The 21999-nt window shown below is 34.8% G+C and overlaps 2 protein-coding genes across 10 annotated transcripts in view; both read right to left on the bottom strand.

Annotated features, from left to right (window-relative positions):
- atg16l2 (ATG16 autophagy related 16-like 2 (S. cerevisiae)) overlaps positions 1–20316 on the bottom strand; it is a 94398-nt gene extending 74082 nt beyond the window's left edge. For 6 of the 9 annotated variants that reach the window (XR_012391245.1, XR_012391246.1, XR_012391247.1 and 3 more), the window contains exons 1-8: positions 19998–20316; positions 17853–17922; positions 14108–14168; positions 13483–13556; positions 7175–7426; positions 4061–4126; positions 3729–3818; positions 482–535 (exon numbers count right to left, since the gene is read on the bottom strand). Coding sequence is in view for 5 of the 9 variants with exons in the window: in XM_073924340.1 (XP_073780441.1) it covers positions 482–535; positions 3729–3818; positions 4061–4126; positions 7175–7426; positions 13483–13556; positions 14108–14168; positions 17853–17922; positions 19998–20127 (797 nt within the window). In the remaining 4 variants the exon portion in view is untranslated. The remainder of the gene's footprint in view (positions 1–481; positions 536–3728; positions 3819–4060; positions 4127–7174; positions 7427–13482; positions 13557–14107; positions 14169–17852; positions 17923–19997) is intronic. The other 3 variants (XM_073924343.1, XM_073924344.1, XM_073924341.1) reach the window with 3 other exon arrangements.
- The window catches only part of brwd1 (bromodomain and WD repeat domain containing 1), a 1114832-nt gene that overhangs the window by 776674 nt on the left and 316159 nt on the right, over positions 1–21999 (bottom strand). The gene's annotated exons all lie outside the window — the stretch shown is intronic.

The following is a 21999-nucleotide window of genomic DNA, read 5'->3' on the forward strand; positions in this document are numbered from 1 at the left end:
TTAGATTTGCTTTCAGAGCATTCATTTTTATGAAGGTTTCCTAGCAATTTAATAATTTTGCAGTGGGGATGCATATTATTTTGTCTATTTGTAATATTAAAAAAACTGCTGTATTTTACAACTGTTTAAATACTTTTTAGTATTTATATCTGCTTTACTTGAACAATTCAAAACAAGCTTTTTTACTTAGTCTTGTTTCTAGTCCAAATATCAAACTTTTTAAATCAAGCAACATTTTGTAGACAAGTAAAAATACTGTCTTGTTTTCTTGTCTTTCTTTAAAACAAGCTTAAAAAATCTGCCAATGGGGTAACAAGGGGTAGAAAGAAAACAAGATTATTTATTTATAACCTTGATTTTAAAGTGTCTTCAGTGTCATTTTCCTTCTGTGTCAGAGAGAGACACTTGTCTCAAGAAAAAAAATAATAATAATGTTCCCAACACCAAATGGTGCATAAAGAGCTTTCAGAAAGAAACTTACTCAAAAAGACCCCTGATGGAGCTGATGATGCGGGGAGACGTAGCTGAAGCAGACCTGAAAGAGTAAAACAACTACTAGTTCAGCGTTTTACCACCTGTTTACATCTGGAATAAGAATGTTTTTACATCAATCTAATCACGTGTATGACACTTAATGTGCCCTAAAACATTTTGTACAAACAGGAAAAACAGATGGACGTCACTGATTACACATCTGTTTTGTGTTTAACAGAAGAAAGAAACACATACAGACTTAAAACAACTAAAGGGTGGGTCATTAAAGACATTCATTCATTCATTCATTTTCTTTTCAGCTTAGTCCCTTTATTAATCTGGGGTCGCCACAGCGGAATGAACCGCCAACTTATCCAGCAAGTTTTATGCAGCGGATGCCCTTCCAGCTGCAACCCATCACTGAGAAACATCCATACACTCTCATTTACACACATACACTATAGACAATTTAGCTTACCCAATTCACCTATACTGCATGTTTTTGGACTTGTGGAGAAAACCAGAGCAAACCCATGCCAACACAGGGAGAACATCCAAACTCCACACAGAAATGCCAACTGATTTAGCCGAGGTTTGAACCAGCGACCTTCTTGCTGTGAGGCGATTGTGCTACCCACTGTGCTGCCCTGATTAAAGACATATCTTTCATTTTTGGGTGAACTATTCCTTTAAGTTCACTTCATTTTCATAATTATGCATATAGTAGTCATTTATTCACTTTTCAAGTCAGCTAATCGCTTTAAAAGCAACAGCTCACTTTGTACCATATAGACTGGTAGTCATTAAGGTCAGGAATTTTGTTTAAAAACTTTAATTAGAATACAGATTGAAATGAAAGCTTCGTATTTTTCCTATAATGTAACAACAGTAGGCCTAATACAGCATATGGTTGTTACACACATGTCAGAGCCAACAACATTCACTGTAACGTATTAGGGTTGTTTAAACCCAACGCTGAGTAATACATACATTCATTTTCTTTTCATTTCCTTTATTAATCTGGGGTCACCACAGCGGAATGAACCGCCAACTCATCCAACATATAACTCAGCTGAGGCTCGAACTAGCGACCTTCTTGCTGTAGAGCAGGGGTGTCAAACTCAATTCCTGCAGGGCCGAAGCCCTGCACAGTTTAGTTCCAACCCTGCTCCAACACACTTACCTGTAGGTTTCAAACAAGCCTGAAGGACTCAATTAGTTTGATCAGGTGTGTTTAATTAGGGTTGGAACTAAACTGTGCAGAGCTGCGGCCCTTTTGGAACTGAGTTTGACACCTGTGCTGTAGGGCAAACGTGCTAACCACTGCGCCACCGTGCAGCCACTGATTAACACAGTAAAACCAAATTATTTGGTTAAAATTTTAACCCAACAGGTTATTAGACCTAACTGGGTAAACTGCCACCCTATGTAAAGTGAAAACAACCCAGAATGTATTAAAGTCTACAGTCTCTCTCTATAAATCTGGGTTGCCAAGTTCGTGGTTTTCCTACAGAACTGGCCTACTTTTAACCACTTGCTGTGGGTTGGGTTGGTTGTTTTGTTTTCTGTCCGCGAAATTACATTTATATGGTTGCATCGAAATGTTTACCTCTGATATTTTTTTTTCTACCAACTGCATATATGTTGATATATTGCATTAATTACATTTATATGGTTGCATCGAAATGTTTTACTCTGCTATATTTATTCCATATAAATATATATATATATATATATATATATATATATATATATATATATATATATATATATATATATATATATATATATATATATATATATATATGAGCAATATCACATGAGTAGCAGTGCGATATGGCTGTATATCGGCACTGGTGGAAGGCGTGCGTTTAGTGCCCCCACCAGTGCCGATATACAGCCATATCGCACTGCTACGAGTGTGATATTGCGTTTATACAACAGTTTGACGGCATAATTGTGTATATAAAAACAAAATCAAACATGGAGAGTCTCAAAAACCCTTTTGTATGAGGAACTACTTTCTTCCGCCTTGGATTGAAATCATAAGCTGACAGTTAAACAGCTGAGCACGCATCTTTTAAACTTTAAATCTGTAGTGTCTGCTTTTTGCTGGTTGTTTGTGGGCGGAGTAATACACAAAGGGTAAAGAGGCTTTACGGGTGCTGATAATTCTTAAATATATCACAGCTATCAGCCAATCAGATTCAAGAACCAGACAGAACTGTTGTATAAATATATATATAAAATAAATCAGTTATTAGAGATGAGTTATAATTATTATATATATATTTATATATTTATATATTTATATATATATATATATATATATATATATATATATATATATATATATATATATATATATATATATATATATATATATATATACTGTATATATATATATATATATATATATATATATATATATATATATATATATATATATATATATATATATATATATATATAAAACATAAATAATAATTATAACTCATCTCTAATAATTGATTTATTTTATCTTTGCCATGATGACAGTAAATAATATTTGACTAGATATTTTTCAAGACACTTCTATACAGTTTAAAGAGACATTTAAAGGCTTAACTAGGTTAATTAGGTCAACTAGGCAGGTTAGGGAAATTAGGCAAGTTATTGAATAATGATGGTTTGTTATGTAGACAGTAAAAAAATAGCTTCAAGGAGCTAATAATTTTGCAAACAGTGGTATACCTTGAAAACGGTCAACTTTTTAAACTCTAGGAGACTTGTAAAAAGAGCCTTTTAAAAAAATGTCGTGTTCAAAATCAAAAGGTTTACTCACTTAAAATACAGTCAACCAATCGCTATAAAAGCAATGGGTTTATTCACTTTTTAAGTAAAGCAAAATAATTGCTCCTACAGAGTACATATATTTTAATGATGACGATTTATTTCCATTTCTCATTTTTATCCTCACCTTTTGATTCTTAAAATCAACACTCAAAGTAAAATTTCAAAAGATTTATTAAGAAACTCTTAAGAAGCTTTAGAAACTAAAGATATACTATCTTCAGTACAAACCAAATTACCCTGATAATGATCAGTTATCATTAATACCAGATGGAAACACTAGCGATTTGATCACTGTGAAATGCATGTTAATACCAGGCGGTCAAAGTGAACGATAGATCAAACTGAACGTAAAAAAATAAATAAATAAATAAATAAAATGAATCACTGAAGTAATGGTGCATAAATGCCACAACTGTCACCTAAACAGCGGCCCGTGGGATCTTTCCAACCTCTCTGCAGTTTCACATTGTGGAGATGACGGGTTGGGAGGTGAAACATTTCCAGACTCTCTGACAGGTAAAAGCAAAACCATTCATGAAACAAAGATGAACAAAAGCACACACGAACAATCAATGACATGATCCAGTCGTCTGATATTATAAAACTCTACATCACTTTGCTTTCTTTTGTTAAACTCAAACAATTACATGACATTTCTCCATTTGAGCTTCACAGAAAATATTGAGTTAAACAGGATTCGATTGGAAGTCACATTTAAGCTGACGTATCAGTTTATGAAGTTGTTACTTACTCATTAATATTGACATTCTTATTGGCAGCCTCCTGAAGCTCTTTGTGAATGCTGGCCTCTCTGGCTCTAAGAAATGAAATGGTAGAGATGTTGTGTTTAGGGAATGGCCATCATTTGAGACAAGGGGAAAAGCCCTACAAATTATTTGCCAATTCAATACCGCGGGCTCTGGCAGAAAAAGTGAACTTTGAAATACGGTTTTCGTTTAACAAAACACTAATTCATTAACTACGTTAACCATCTTCTATATCACTGAATTTAAACAAACAATCTGCTGTTTGGCACGGCCTTGCTGTTCTTTATGCCGCTCAAACTACTAAAGGGAAATTATTAAGCTGATGTCTTGTTATTCCAAGTCTTAGTTCGCTTAATAATAGCATTGTAATAATCACACATTTCATATATTTCATATACATTTTACATACTGTTGAAGTATTATAAGCTTGTGACTCTGTGTGGAGTTTGCATGTTCTCCCTGTGTTCGTGTGGGTTTTCTCTGGGTCCTCCGGTTTCCCCCACAGTCCAAAGACATGCGGTACAAGTGAATTGGTTAGGCTAAATTGTCCGTAGTGTATGAGTGTGAATAAGTGTATATGGATGTTTCCCAGAGATGGGTTGCAGCTGGAAAACATATGCTAGATAAGTTGGCGGTTTATTCTGCTGTGGCGACCCCAGATTAATAAAGGCCAAAAGGAAAATGAATGAATGAATAATATAATTTGACATTACTTAAAATCCGCTTTGGCATCAAAACTTAAACAAGTGAGTTTAACTTACTCATTGAGCAGCAAAAAAACTTTAATTATTATTTTAAGTTCTCTGAACTTAACATTTTAATTTGTTAAAACGATTCACCACACTGTAAACCCTAATAAGTTATGCTACACAAATGATTTGAGGAAAGTGATTCCCACAGTTCATTTGATTAATGGGAAATCAACAACTCAATTAAACGAGTTGAACAAATGTGGTCTCTTCATTGAATTAACCTAAATGTTTAAGTACAGATAACTTAAAATGGCTAATAGATAAACTTCACATTTTTTAGCTTTTATATTCTTTACTTGCATTATATAATTTGTTTTACATAAACCTTAATCTTACATTGCTTAAGTAAAAGTAACCTTCTATTTTGTAACAGCAAGCTCATTTTAAACAGAGACATGGTGGATCATTTAAACAAGGTTCAGAGAACTGAAAATATGAATTAAAAATTATTATGCTGTCTAATGAGTAGGTTAAACACATTTTAATTTTAAGTTTTGATTTAACTTGGTATTTTAAGTTATATATACAGTATGTATATATATATATATATATATATATATATATAAATCAGAGGTCGGGTTAGACTTTCTCATTGTCCATCATTTTGACGGAGAGGGTTGTAAAACTTCAGTCTTAACCTGTTATTGACTGTCATTTCATTTGAATATTTTCTAATCACTTTTTTTCATTTATATTTTACTAATGAACTTGCACTACGAGCATATAGGCTAAATTATTTATTTATTTGACAAACTAACTAAAACTCCTATTTGCCTTAACTCATATCTTCCTCCTGCGTCAACCTAAACTGGGTGCTTGCCTGTGCGTAATCAAGCGCATCAAGGGAGACTGATGCAGAGGGAATTGTCAATAATTGCTGTACGTGTCTTTGCCTCGGAAAGTCGACTTCTCCTGACAGTTTTAATTTTGTTCTGGCGGTTGAACCCACATTCTGCTGCCACACTGGAGACCAGAATTACTAGAACCACTTCAGCCAGCGTTTTGTAGTTACTTCTCGTAAGGAAGTGATCAGACATTTGCTGGATTCTCTTAATTTGGGATTTTCCGATCCTGCAAGCACTTGTTTCACAGGGAAAAAATACTACAGCACGCGTTCCTTCTGCACCTGCGTTCGGTAGTGCTCAGCTCACAACGCACTCCAAAGCACCTGACCTCCTTGCTGCCACTAGGTTGGCCCGTAACAGCTGTCGGCGACTGAGGATTTTTGTCTGTTTGTTCTTCATCGTCCGCTGCATCACGTCCTCTTTTTCACCTTTATTATTAATATCACAACTATTTGGCCATATAAACTTCTCACGCTCAGCTGCTGTGAGATTTTTGCAACTACACAGCGGTGACAAGAGGAGACAAAACAAGGACAATCGCCATCAGCTGGACAGGAGTGGGAATTACAGTTAGCAACAAAAAATGACGGATCACCTTCTGATTTTAGGCTGATTTATACTTCTGCGTCAAACGCCGGCGTATGCTACGACGCTGATGCATAGCCCTTCGCCCGTCGCTGACGTGCACCTCTCAAAAAATTTAACTACGCGTCAAAACGACGCGTAGCGCAAGCTCTGTGATTGGTCGGCTTGGTAGTACTGACGACTCTGGGCAGGACCAAGAGCCGCGTGAATGGTGCGAGCCTGATGGAGCGATTGTTTACAAGTGTGGAGTCCCGTGAAGGAGCTCCGGATGGAAAGTTTTGTTTTGTGTTTACCTCATAGTTAAAGTTGTTGCATGTACGCCGGTTCCTGCCTCAAAATGAGTGAGTTTGAGCCACTTGTACATCCCGGAAGTGTTCAGGAAAAGCAAAACAGCAGCGAAGAAACTCGACACAGAGGAACATTTACTCCTCACTGCCCTCTAGCGTTTCGGAAGTGTTAATTCAGACCAACAGAGACAGCGCGCAGAAGTATAAATGCACAGCTACGCGCGTTGTATGCGCCTTGGGTTACGCCGGTCACTTGACGCAGAAGTATAAGCCAGGCTTTTTCCATCACTGCTGTAAAAAATCTGTCAATGACGGAAAATATTCGGTTAATGTGACCTCTGATATATAGTATATATATATATAAATAAATATATATATATATATATATATATATATATATATATATATATATATATATATATATATATATATATATATATATATATATGTATATAAACTTAATATCTTTAGTATTGACAACAGTGAGGTTTACTTTGTTACACTTGATGTCATAATTTGGGCTCTTGGGTATATTTTTATTTAACATTTTTGCTTATAAAAGAAATTTCTAACGTATGGGAATCAGAATAAGCCTTTTTCATCTTTGACACACTTGTGTCCCATCTGACCTCACTCTCTTCTCATTGCGGTGGTTCATGCGGGCAGCAGCCTGCTGCTTTGGTCGGATCATGTTCTCCAGGATGTCTGCGCTGTGGAGTTTCTCCTGCCGGTATGTTTTCTCCATATTCTGGTGCTGCTCCAGGAGAGAGTCATATTTTTGTTTGAGGAGTCGGTTTCCAGTCTGCACCTCCGTCACGCGCTCCTGAAGCTCGCTGTGTTCTGATGCCATAATACTAAGATGGTTTTGAACCTCAAACAACCTAGATTAAAGAAGAAAAGATCAAAAACAGCTAAATATATATTGTGCCAGATCTGCAATAAAAGGTTTACTCTTTTACAACATCTCTGACATTCAAGAATTAGATTAGCCACATTATGGATTCCATTGTGAAGAGCTAGACTAAGATAAAAGTCTGGTTATTAAAACTCAATTTTAGGAAATGGCTCCTGCAATTAAATTTATTTATTTATGTTTGTCTTTTGCAGGCCATTGAGATCCACAGTTTAGGTGCAACCTTAATCAAACTTACCTGTACAAATTAAGCATCTTCCAGATTACTAGAAGAATTGATTTTGCTAAAGCTAAGCTAAGTAAGAAAAGCATTTTTTTTTTGGTAAATGTCACCTGAAGTCATTTGTCAAATACAGTTGAAGTCAGAATTATTAGCCCCCCTTTGATTTTTTTTTCTTTTTTAAATATTTCCTAAATAATGTTAAACAGAGCAAGGACATTTTCACAGTATGTCTGATAATATTTTTTCTTCTGGAGAAAATCTTATTTGTTTTATTTCGGCTAGAATAAAAGCAGTTTTTTATATTTTTTTAAAAAAACATTTTAAGGCCAAAATTATTAGCCCCTTTAAGCTAAATATTTTTGATAGTCTACAGAACAAACCATTGTTATACAATGACTTGCCTAATTACCCTAACCTGCCTAATTAACCAAGTTAACTCTTTAAATGTCACTTTAAGCTGTATAGAAGTGTCTTGAAAAATATCTAGTCAAAGATTATTTACTGTCATCATGGCAAAGATAAAATAATAAATCAGTTATTAGAGATGAGTTATTAAAACTATTATTTTTAGAAATGTGTTGAATAAATCTTCTCTCTGTTAAACAGAAATTGGGGGAAAAATAAATGGGGGGGGGGCTTATAATTCTGTTACAATTGTTACAGTACATATAATTTATAATTGCTTGACATTACAGCCGCCCTTATCAATGTAAAATGCATTCGAACAAACATCTGGTGCTGGATTTCTAAACATGAGTAATCTGAAACTGGCATAACTTTAAATCAAATGAAACAAACACAAGTTATATATTTAAAAAGAAATACTTGCATTTAAGACAAAAAGATACATCTTTTAAATGCAATTTTGATGCTTTGTAAAGCAGTCCGGAGTTCCCCTTACTCCGTCTGGGATATTCCCTTCATATATAAAACTAATTAATTTCGCTGTTGTCTCTTCTGAAGCTGTGATTCTTTGTGAAGACACACATGAGCCTTTAAAGGTACATCCAAACACACAGCAGAGAAACAAAATGCAGCATTGTCAGTGTCTTTGCTATCTGTTTACAATAAGGGGCGGGAGCAAGGCGGTGTTTTCTCAGAAGTGGGCAAGTGTAACGCAAACCCAAACCCTAATCCTAACTAGCTGGTTAAATCTAAACAGGCACAAACTTGAAACAGGTCAATTGTGATGCATAAATACACTCAGACAGTTTTAAAAAACAGGTTGTATATTTTCCTTATAACTTGACTGAGCTGGCAGACACAACAGAAACCCAAGTAAACACACACAAAAGAAAACTACAAATGAAAACATGTAACCCATTTTAACCTATAAACATATAATTGATTGTTGGGGTTGTAGTTTAAACATCAGAATTTTTTTATTTACTATAGTATAGTATAGTATAGTATAGTATAGTATAGTATAGTATAGTACTATTTACTTAACTTTCTAAACTTCTACAGTGAGGTGACATGGTGGCTTAGTGGTTACCACTGTCACCTCACAGCAAGAAGATTACTAGTTCGAGTCTCAACTGGGTCAGTTCGCATTTTTGTGTGGAGTTTGCATGTTCTCCCAGTGTTTGCGTGGGTTTTCCCTACAGTCCAAACACATGCGCTATAGGTGAATTGAATAAACTAAATTGGCCATAATGTGTATGTGTGAATGTCAGTGTATGGGTGTTTCCCAGTGTTGGGTTGCAGCTGGAAGAGCATCCGCTGTGGAAAACATATGCTGGATAAGTTAGCGGTTCACTCCGCTGTGGAATAAAGGGACTAAGCAGAAGAAAAAAGAATGAATGAATGTCTAAAGCAGGGGTTCTCAAACTTTTTCACTGCGGGGTCCACTTCTTTGTCCGATCAGTTTTTGAAGGCCACCTGTCTGACATTTAGTTTAAAATGTTTGTATGAAATGCTCATTTAAAACTTTATTTATTAACAAATAATATAATATATTATATAATATAAAATTTTGTTATATTATTATAACAAACATATATTATACGTTTGTTGTGTCTTCTAATACTTTTCAATACCAGCATTTTATAAAAAAATATATTTACATTTAATTATATATAAAGCGAAAACTATATTATATACAATTTGATGTATTTATTTTTTTTAAAACATACACAGATTTAAAGAGAACCGCAGGTCAACGGGGATATTGCAAAAGACCAGCTTCTGCTTTAAACTGGACTGACTGAATATCTACTATTAAATATCTACTATTCACAAATGTAAAATACAGTAAAACACCCTAAAGCTATTGAAACATGTTGATCTGATGGCGGTTGAGTTTGCACCAGGATATTATTTGGAGATTGCTGACAGGAACAGTGAACAGTTCCGCCACAGCTCATATGCAAGTTTATTATACACTCTATGGCAGAAAAACCATTGAGCCTCGCTAGATCCTCCTGTATGGGCGTGCATCCATTGTAAAACACTCACAGAACATTAATTTGGACAACTATGCGGTTATATGAAATAGTTTACACAAAAATACACAAAGAGAGACATTCACTTTCACTTCACGCATAGTTTGTGAATGAACAGACTGACGTGTACCAGTTGCAGAGGCTGCTTTTGCGCTGAGTTTGAAGTAATCAGTCAGAGAACAGGAGAAAGTGCATTACTTCTATCATTTTAATATATTATAATGCAAACAAAAAAATTATAGTATAAAACATTTTAGATTGAGAGTTATTTTTAATCTCGCAGCCCACCTGCAGGATCGAAAGCCAAAGAGAACAAATCTCTCTGACGGAAAACCAAAACTGCCAGAATATTTATAGTTTTTCCATTATTATATGACTTTTCTTTATTACCATATTAGAAATTGGCATAATGGCCACAATGACATACTGGACACCATCTTTGGTCTATCCTCAATGAACAGCTAATAGAGTGATTTCACTGACAAATATAATAATGACGTTATAGATTTACTGAGCTCAAACTGATTATGGCATGAAACGTTACATTTTTTAACACAAGCAGCTCACAAATCACTCAGTTCACTAGTTACTATACTATATATACTATATCTACAGGGCTTGAAATTGCGACCATTTTGGACGCATATGCGCCCGAAATTTTAGCTATGCGACCTTGAAATATATTTGGGAGCATTTCTGCGAGTGTTTAAAATTGTAGTGTGCGACCAGTTTTTACTGCAAAATGTTCAGCACATGCGCGGATTCGGGACACATTCACGCAGAATGCATCTCTAAGCTTTTTGTCTGCACTTGAAACGCGAAACGCAGCGCTCGGGGAATGGTTTAAAACAGTTGTCATGTCAACTTGCTGCAGTAAACAAATCCAAGTCCGTAATGCTTGCCCCGCTTTTGCGCTCTTCACTGAAAAAAATAATTCAGAGATGTTTCCTTGGATTTACTCAATTTGTTTACGTTAAGGGGTTGTAAACAATTTATTTGTGTTGAATTTAAACAAACAAATTAAGTTGAACATTATTAAACTTAATTTGTTTGTTTAAATTCAACACAAATAAATTGTTTGCAACAGTTCTGCATGCAACACTTTTTTCAGTGCTCTTATTGGCTCACCACTGCTCTAGCAATGAACGCGAATGATTGGTTAATATCAGCTGTCAATCACTCAGTGCCTTATGGCTTCGGATGACAGAGAGAGCTACTACCGCGAAAAATTGTAAAGCGCTGAAGATGAAAATGAAGATAACATAACACTTGACAGATTTTGTTTTAGAAACCATGGCATCTACAATTACAAATAATGACACAGCTTACTAGTTATACCGTTAACACGTTAATTCAAGCAGTGCATGCAGGGCCGGTGAGCGCTCCGTGTAAGCTTTGGTCACTCAGTTCTGTTATAAAAATCTATTTTCTTGTGATAACGGGATTTTGTTGAGACATATTTTCCTCACGCTTGCATATAACGTTATGTATGATTTTTTTTGCTTGTTAGTTTGATTAGTGTTGATTTCAAATACAATCAATATGTTTGTATAAAACTTGTAGTAACGGTGCTCATAATTGGTGGGTGCGACTAAATTTTGGCTGATGCGCCAACATTTTTAAAGTTAGGAGCACCGGTGCTACCAAGCAAAAAAGTTTATTTCGAGCCCTGATCTACATTCATAGTATCTGAAAAAAACTGTAGGCAACAATAGTAATGAACGCTTTACTAAGCCATGAGGCAGTGAGAGAAAATATAAACGGCAGTAGGTCATGTGATAATGATAGCACTGCAGATGTGGCACATTCAAAATTTCATTCATATCTATATTAATATTATATAGAACCAGAGACGTAAATTTGGGCAGTTTTGGGGAGTAATAAACCTGCACCCTGGTCTGTAGAGTATACAAAGTTAAACAAAGTTGTTGTAATGTTCTTTGTGCACAAAAGTATACTTGGAGCTGTTTTTGGTTCCATTGCTGTCTATGGAGGATGAGAGAGCACTCGGGTTTCATCTAAAACATCTTCATTTGTGTTTTGAAGATGAACCAAGGTCTCAGGGCATTGGAACAATAAGACTTATTTTGGTCACACTTTACAATAAGGTTCATTATTTAATGTTAATTAATGCATTTACTAACATGAACAAACAATGAACAGTACATTTACCACTGTATTTGTTCATGTTAGTTAACGTTAGTTAATGAAAATACAGTTGTTCATTGTTAGTTCATGTTAACTCATGGTGCATGAACTAATGTTAACAAGCATGGACTTGAATGTTAATAATGCATTAGTAAATGTTCAATTATGATTAATAAATGCTGTACATGTGTTGTTCATGATTAGTTCATGTTAGTAAATGCATTAACTAATGAACCTTATTGTAAAGTGTTACCCTTATTTTTTGGTGAATTAACCCTTTAAAACACATTTTGCACAGATGCACCATTTGTGTTAGCGCCACTACTTACACAGTTATTTAAAATATAAAACAACGTTATTTAAAACTATGATTTTCATTCTTATTTTAGAGGGTCCTGTCCTCACCAATCATTTTTTTAAAGGCCACCTATAGTGAAAAATCTACTTTTTAAGCTGTTTGGACGGACATATGTGTATATATAGTGTATAGAACATCATATTGGGGTGAAATAAACACACCCAGTCCTTTTTTTTCAATTTAACAACATAAAAACGGTGGACGAATCGGAGCGGTTTTTAGACTGACCGCCACTTGACGTAGGAGTGCGGTCCCCCTGCCCACCTAATTGATTGACAGGTGTTGCATTAACATGTACTGATAGTCATGTGTATATATACGGGAATAAAAGGTCTGTTCTGTTCGCTAGGATCATCAATCGTCATCAAATGTGATCAAGAGTGAGTTTCACATGTTTAAAATGTTTTAAAACCGTGTATGTGTGTAATGAAGTACAGCGATTTACTTCAGTTTTACTTCATTAGCACAGCCGCGTGTCAGAACAATTATAAAGGAAGACGCTTCAATCCCGGTTTGTGGACATTAAATCAGGTTTCTAATAAAACTAGGATCTAGTAAAAGATATGATGAAAAATCTGATGGGTGTTTTGAGCTGAAGCATTACATATACATTCTGGAGACGCAAAACACTTATATTAAATCTGAAAAAAGGGTAACCTAGGTGCCCTATAAATGGTCAAATGCAGTGCCTTCAAATGTAGTACCTCGGTATGAGAAAAATTATTTAAATGTATTAGCCAAGAAATAAGATTAAAAAGCATTAAATAATCATAATATGGCCCCTTTAAAAGGGTGATGGTGTTTGAGGTTTCCTGTTTGACTTTTACAGTATGCCATGAGAGAAGGTTTACTTGTTATGCTGTTCATCCAGTGTCACTTCCTTCATCTGGACTCTCTGCTGCAGTTCCACCACTTGGTATGCAAGCTGAAGGAACAAAAACAACCGTCTTAGCCAAAAGAAAAAATACCATTTGAATGAAAACAGCTTTGATGGCAAAATTTAGACTCTGCAGCAGCTTATAATATGAGCATGATAGATTTAATGTGCTATAATAGCTGCAGTATATAGGGGTCAGAGGACTTTCGTGTCGATAAAGAGCAGGTTTGATCACATACTTTGATCTTAAGACAGCTTCTACACAGTTTTAGGAGTGAAAACCGGTTTTACTCGATCATATTCCTAGTGAACAGCAGACAATTTATTTTTTGCCCAAATAATGTGCAAAGAAAATCATGTCAGACTTTATCTCATGCTCTTTTCAGGTCTTTCAGGTTTAGGTTTTGCTTGTTGGTTTTGACTGGCTGCTAACAAGGCGAGATAAAAGCAGGCCTACTTGTAAACCTGGCTGCCGAAGCAGGTCACAACTTGCACCATAAAATTGAGTTTGTTATATAAAGGTTCAATAGTAATCCAATCGGTCCAGCTGCTTTCCTTATAGGAGAGGCTGATTCTGTTTTTCCCACATTGTTTCCTACCTCACCGGTGGTGGTCTTTAGGGAGGCCAGCGAATCTTCCGATGAGGGAACTGGTGAGGTCCTGCACATGTAGAAAAACAAGCAGTTTGAAATCAAGAGTATGTACAAAATCATACAGAGAAATTTAGTTTTAAAAATATAAAAAGTGATAGCTAACATTTTAGAATATTTCCTCATTTTCCTCAAGGAGATTTGTATTTCTTTTAGTTCGGCTTGAATATTAGCAGAACATTTTTATTTAATGTTTATATAAACGTTCAAAAATGCTGGGTTCCACACAATCGATTTGTGTTGCGACAACATGAAGGAATTAAGGTAACGTATTAGTTTGTACAAATTTAAGAGGATTGAAGAAAAAACTATTTTGTTGAAGCAAAAAATAAAAATAAAAACCTTAAGAATTGTGTTGCTTCATCTCAAAATAATCTGAACAAACACCAAATGTCATTTTTGATTGTAATTTTAAGGTCAATATTATTAACCCCCCTTACTATATATTTCCCAAATGATGTTTAGCAGAGCAAAGAATTTTTCACAGTATTTTTGACAATCTTTTTTCGTTTTTAAATTTTTTAAGCCATTTTAGGGTCAATATTATTAGCCCCCTTAAGCAATATATTTTTAGATTGTCTACAGAGAAAACCATCATTATACTATGACTTGCCTAATTACTCTAACCTGCCTAATTCATCTATTAATCCCTTTATTAACCTGGGGTCGCTACAGCGGAATGAACTGCCAACTTGTCCAGCATATGTTTTACGCAGCGGATGCCCTTCCAGCTGCAACCCATCACTGGAAAACACCCATACACACTCATTCACACACACACACACATGTTTGTTTCTGTAAAATGTGGGGACATTCCATAGGTTTCCATTCATTTTATAGTGTCCAAACTGTATATTATATTGCCCTCACCCCACCCCACCTCTAAACCCAACCATCACAGGAGACTGTGTGCAGCTTTACTCTCTGATTAAACTCATTCTGTAGGATTTATTAGCATTTTGAGAAATGAGGACGTCGCCAATGTCCTCATAATTCACCTCCTTTTTGTAATACCTGTGTCATTATACAGATTTGTGTCCTGATATGTCACAAAAACACGTACACATACACACACACACACACACACAACAGTCAATTTTAACATTCCCAATTTTTACCTATACCAAATGTCTTTGGACTTGTGGGGTAGACCGAAGTACCCGGAGGAAACCCACGCCGACGGAGAACATGCAAACTCCACACAAAAATGCCAACTGACCCAGCTGGGGCTAGAACCAGTGACCTTCTTGCTGTGAGACGATAATTGTATTTCTTTTAGTTTGTCTGGAAAATTGGCTGAACACTTTTTATTTAATGTTTATATAAGCGTTTAAACATGCTGGAATCCACACAATCGATTTGTGTTGGGACAGCATGAAGGAATTAAGTTAGCGTATTAGTTTGTACAAATTTAAGAGGATCGAAGGTAAAAAAAAATTATTGTGACAAAAAAAACAACAAAGATAAACTCCGGGCAAATTTACTACCCTCTGTTGTGTTAGAGATGAAATTATCCTCTAAATTAAACTGCTGTAAATAAACTGCTGTAAAAATGCATCAGACTAATATTTTTTTATTTTTTTGCATAAATCTGGTAATCAACCTCATCAAAACTACTAAATTTTCAATCAAAAATGCATGTTTGTATGGTGTCATGGCTTTGCAATAAAAAAAATGTGGTTATAATGTACATTTGAAAAATTAGTAACAACGCTGCCTTTGATGCAAAATAAGATTTTTAATTCGTCTTCCTAATTTACTGTCTATGGCTGTTTTTGCCCCATCGACTTATATTTTAACCACATTTTTTGATTGCAAAGCCATGACACCATATAAACATGCATTTTTATTGAAGTTTTAGCAGTTTTGATCAGGACTGAGGTTAATTAACATGTTTATGCAAAAAAAAAATAATAATAATTAGTCTGATGCATTTTTACAGCAGTTTTATGTAGAGGATAATTTAATCCCTAACATAACAGAGGGTAGTAAATTTGCCCGGAGTGTATCGTTGAAAGTTTTTTTTTTTTTTTTTTTTTTCAAAGCATTTGTAACCAAAAATCATTCCGCTAGCAGAAACACAAAAACAGTTATGGCAAAAAAATCATACCAGAGTGGATGAAAACATCCATAACAGCACATAAGGGATCATTTGTATGTCATTTTTTTCTGTCCTGATCCTTATGCTAGACAGCCACTGTAAGATAACGCATCACTTCCTTAATGTAGTATCTATTATTGTCTAATTGTTTACTTCATTTTAAGACTTTACTCAACGTTTTGTAATTCTGCTACTGTGTGTTAATATTTTTATTATTTTTACTTTTGATATTTATAATAGGCAGTGGATTAAGGGTTTCTTGGGATGGGTGTTTAAAGGGGAAAAACTAATCACATACAATTGAAGTCAGAATTATTAGTCCCCCCTTTGATTTTGTTTTCTTTTTAAATATTTCCCAAATGATGTTTAACAGAACAAGGAAATTTTCACAGTGTGTCTGATAATATTTTTTTCTTTTGGAGAAAGTCTTATTTGTTTTATTTCAGCTAGAATAAAAGCAGTGTTTAATTTTTTAAAAAACATTTTAAGGTCAAAATTATTCAATACTTTTCGAGAGTCTACAGAACAAACCATTGTTATACAATAACTTGCCTAATTATCCTAACCTGCCTAGTTAACCTAATTACACTTGTTAAGCCTTTAAATGTCACTTTAAGCTGTATATTATTTACTGTCATCATGGCAAAGATAAAATAAATCAGTTATTAGAAAAGTGCTATTAAAACTATTATGTTTAGAAATCTTCTCTCCGTTAAACAGAAACTGGGGGAATTATATAAACAGGGGGGCTAATAATTATGACTTCAACTGTATATATATAAAAAAGTTATTAAATCTCTTTCTATATATCAGACTAATCAATCATTTATTACAAATGATCAGTCAAGAGTTCAGTTTTATTTCCTGTAGTTTAAAATGTGCTTCTGAAAAAGAAAGTCTCGCCACTTTTACATTAAAAGATTAAAGACAATCTGATTTGGCATATACAAAATCAAGGCAAAATAATGTTTGCTTTTAATTATTTTTTTTTCTTCATTAGTTTGAAGCTTGAGAATTTCTGGAAAAACATAATAAAGCTGCTTTATGGTAAAAATAGCATTTTTTACTGTACAAAATAGTGTAAAATACAGTCAAAATAGTATCCTGCAACTAAAACACCTTTTATTTTTATATCTGCAATATGCAACTGAACTTCCATGGCAGCCTGAACATTTAATTTTTTGGTCACACTTTAGTTTAAGTAACAATTTGCAACATGTACTGGCTTATAACCTGCTTATTATTAAGATATTAACTGTTTATTAGCTCTTATTTTAATTATAGAATTAATTAAATTATAGAATTAATCTTATTTTATTCCTCTAATCCAAGCCAACAGCCAAACCTAAACCCAAATAACACCTTACTAAATATTAATAAGCAACTAATTAGTAGTTCATATAGCTAAAAGCCAGTTAATGGTTTGTTATAGCATGACTGGTATATTAAAATAAAGTGTGGCCCATTTTTTTATGTATCTTCTAAATTGATTTTAGGTTTAGGTTAGGGTCCGATCAGGTAGAAACCCCTCTGCACGGCTTCCCTTTTTACACTGTAACATTAAAGCATATTATGACTCCGAGTAAGGGTTACCTTGACCCTGATCCCAGAATGCCTTTGGTTATGAGGGCTCTTTGCTTGGACTTCTCCAGCAGACTGTGATCTACAAACACAAGACAAAAAAAATCCACTTCCAAACAAGCCCGATCGTAATATTTGCTTTAAAAGATGTTTACATGCACTCACTCCAAGTGTGTTTGTTAATGAGATTGTCCATTTGCACCTAAGTGTGAAGATTCACGGAAACAACAAGGACTCTAAATTTTGAGAATTATGAATCAGTACGAAAGCAAATTAGAACTTCAGTTTGACGTACTTTGTCAGATCAGTGTTAATACGTTGAGCATAATCATATTTCATTTATAATTACTTAGGGAGAGTTCATCTAAAATGAAAATTTACTCACTAGTTATTTACCCTCAAGTGGTTCCAAACCTTTATGAGTTTCTTTATTCTGTTGGAAATAAAAGAAGATATTTAGAAGAATGTTGGAAACCTGTAACCATTGACTTTCATAGTAGGAAAAGCAAACACAATGGGAGTCAATGGTTACAGGTTTTTAACATTCTTCAAAATATCTTCTGTTGTGTTCAACAGAAAAAGAGAAACTCAGACCAGTTTGTGACTAGGCATGGGCCGGTCTAAGATTCTGACAGTTCTGATAACCTTTGATAAAAATATTGCAGTTTCACTATTTTGTAATTAATGCTTTAAAATAAGATCTTTTTAAACGTCTGGGTAAAAAACTAAAAATTTTTACCCTCTTTGAACACAATATATTTTGTTTTAAGAAACATTTTAAATGTTTTATAACAGTAAACATGTCAGGCTTAATCATTAAAATGAATTGTTAACTTCTGCTCTCTTCATTAGTTTCAAAAACACAGATTTCTTTACAATTTAAAATGGCATTTTGGAAATATTTTCTGCTGGAGATACTGTTGTCCTTAAAAAAAAAGAAAGAAAAAAAGAAAACATTTTTACATATATCGTAGAATCGATATAACAGAACATTTTGGCGGTTTTAATACCTTGCCTTTTCCAGACTGCGGTATACCTTGAAAACGGTCATCATGCCATACCTATTTGTGACAAGTGAAAGTTGAGTAAATGATGACCAGGGCCAGACGGAATCTGCGGACGTTTTTTGCTATTTCTGCTGAGAATTTTGGTAAAAATCTGCGGATTTCTGCGGAATTATTTTGGGAGTATCCAGCGGAGTATCATAACTAAAACCTTAATATATTAAATAAAAAGTAATAAATTACTGAATAAAAACTGAATAAATTCAGATTTACACATTTACTCAAGTAAATAAACAGAATTGATAATGGGCCAAAAATCTGCAGAAATCTGCGGAAAATCAGTGGAAAATCTGCGGAATTCTGCGTGCGCAGATTCCGTGTGGGCCTAATGATGACTGATTTTTTAGTTTTGGGAGAACTGTTTCTTTAATTACATGCTCTATTAATAAATAAATAAAATAAACACACATCCTACACATTATAGAATTATCAATAGAATTTAAATATCTTTTTTAAAATGTGTGTAATAACAACATGTAATAAATATTACAACATTATCACTAAACGTATTGTGTTTTAGCAAGCATATTTCATACTCAATAACAAATGATTTATTATAATAAACAATTGCATCCAATACTTAAAGGGAAGGATAGTTCACCGAAAAATGATACTCAGTTTATTCACCCTCAAGTGGTCCTAAACTTTATGGGTTTCTTTATTCCACTGAACATGAAAAAAAAAACATATATATATATATATATATATATATATATATATATATATATATATATATATATATATATATATATATATTGAAGAACGTTGGAAACCTGTAACCATTGACTTCCATAGTAAGAAAAGCAAACACAATGAAATGGTGTCCAACATTCTATACAATCTTGTTGTCTGTTCAAAAGAAGAAAGACAACGTGAAGAGGGAGAAAATAATGACAGAATTTTCAAATTTGGAGTAAACTATCCTTTTAAATGCTTAATCATACTGAAAACACTAGGTAATATTACAGTAAATGAATAACCCATTGTGCCAACGTAAACTTCTGCATCAAAACAACAATTTCCTTCTCTGTATTGTTCATAATACTGCATAGCTGAAACAAGAGAAACGCTATTAACAGTTGGTAAAGCTTACATGACTGTATAATGTCCTGGAAGAGGCTCGTCTGTGTCCTGTTGCGGTTTTTCAGCTGTCTGATAATGTGACGCTTCCATGTTTCGTTCTGGCGTTTAGGTTCAGAGTTTATCGCCGCCGCCATGATCATAAACAATAATAAAAAGCGCAGTAACAACGGTACAGTTTCCTAGTCATAGTTCATGGCCGTCATCCTGAACCCGTGTGTCTGTTTTCCATTGTGGAAAGCGCACAGGAAAGCGGCAGAAAGTGAGTTGCTGCGCGGCTGTAAACACATGGAGACCCGCCTGCTGTCATCATCATCGTGATGAGTAATCATGACACAAATCTCTGAGCGCGTCTCAAGCGGACAAACACAACCAGCAGAGCAGCCAATAGGATTAGTCCGTCAAACAGACATGGGCGTGGCTATGCGTGCTTATTTATTCTTTGACTGGTCACTATTTAACAGTGTATGGTCAAGTACTAATAATTCTTCGGTTATAATAATAATAATCCATATGTATCTTATTGTATTATAGAATAATAATAAATATATGCATCTTATTATAGCCTAATGTTTTGAGTAAAAGTAAACAATTTAAATATAACTTATTAAATGCAATCTTTCATAAAGACACAAAGTGCATGCCTGTATAGTTTGAATCGATTTTTGTTTTTGATTAAAGTAAATTAATAAATTCCGGATTAACCCAACTGTATTTTCAGAATGAGTCGAGCAGCCAATAGCATTAATCCGTCAAAAAGAAATGGGCGTGGCTTTGCGACCCACATTTATTAATTCATTTTCTTTTCGGCTTATTCCCTTTATTAATCTGGGGTCACCACAGTGGAATGAACCGCCAACTTATCCAGCATATGCAGCGGATGCCCTTCCGGACTTAACCCATCGATGGGAAACATCCATACACACTCATTCACACCCACACTCACACACTACGGTCTATTTTAGCATACCCAATTCACCTGGGGGAAACCGGAGCACCCAGACAAAACCCACGAGAACATGCAAACTCCACACAGAAATGCCAACTGACCCAGCCGAGGCTTCTTGCTGTGAGGCGAACGTGCTACCCACTACGGCATGGCGTCGCCACTGGTCAAGTACTAAATTATAATTCTTCTATTATAATATAGCTTTTAATCTAGCAACATTCTTATTATAGCCAAATGTTTTGTTGAGTGACACATGAATAAACGATTTAAATAGGTCTACAACAGGGATGTCAAACTCAATTCCTGGAGGGCCGCAGCCCTGCAAAGTTTAGTTCCAACCCTGCTCCAACACACTTACCTGTAGGTTTCAAACAAGCCTGAAGGACTCAATTAGTTTGATCAGGTGTGTCTAATTAGGGTTGGAACTAAACTGTGCAGGGCTGCTGCCCTCCAGGAATTGAGTTTGACATCCCTGGTCTACAACTTATTCACTTTCTTTTCAGCTCAGTCGCTTTATTAATCTGGGGTCGCCACAGCAGAATGAACCGCCAACTTATCCAGCATGTTTTTTACGGAGCGGATGCCTTACAACTTATTAAAATTCATATTTTATAAAGGCACAAAGTGCATGCCTGAATATAATTAAATTAAATGAATAAATAACTCAACATGTGGACGAAGCAGTGGTGCAGTAGGTGCTGTCGCCTCACAGCAAGAAGGTCACTGGTTCGAGATGGTGTTTCTGTGTGGAGTTTGCATGTTCTCCCTGCGTTCGCCTGGGTTTCCCCCACAGTCCAAAGACATGCGGTACATGTGAATAGGGTAGGCTAAATTGTCCGTAGAGTGAGTGTGTGAATGTGTGTGTGGATGTTTCCCAGAGATGGGTTGTGGCTGGAAGGGCATCCGCTTCGTAAAAACTTGCTGGATAAGTTGGCGGTTCATTCTGCTGTGGCGACCCCAGATTAACAAAGGGTTTAAGCTGACAAGAAAATGAATGAATAAATAACCCAACATACTGCATTTTACTTGTTCTTAAATATCAAAATGGTGTTACATGGTTTCTTAC

The sequence above is a fragment of the Danio rerio genome, chromosome 15 (genome assembly GCF_049306965.1).
Source record: "Danio rerio strain Tuebingen ecotype United States chromosome 15, GRCz12tu, whole genome shotgun sequence".
Classification (NCBI taxonomy): domain Eukaryota; kingdom Metazoa; phylum Chordata; class Actinopteri; order Cypriniformes; family Danionidae; genus Danio; species Danio rerio.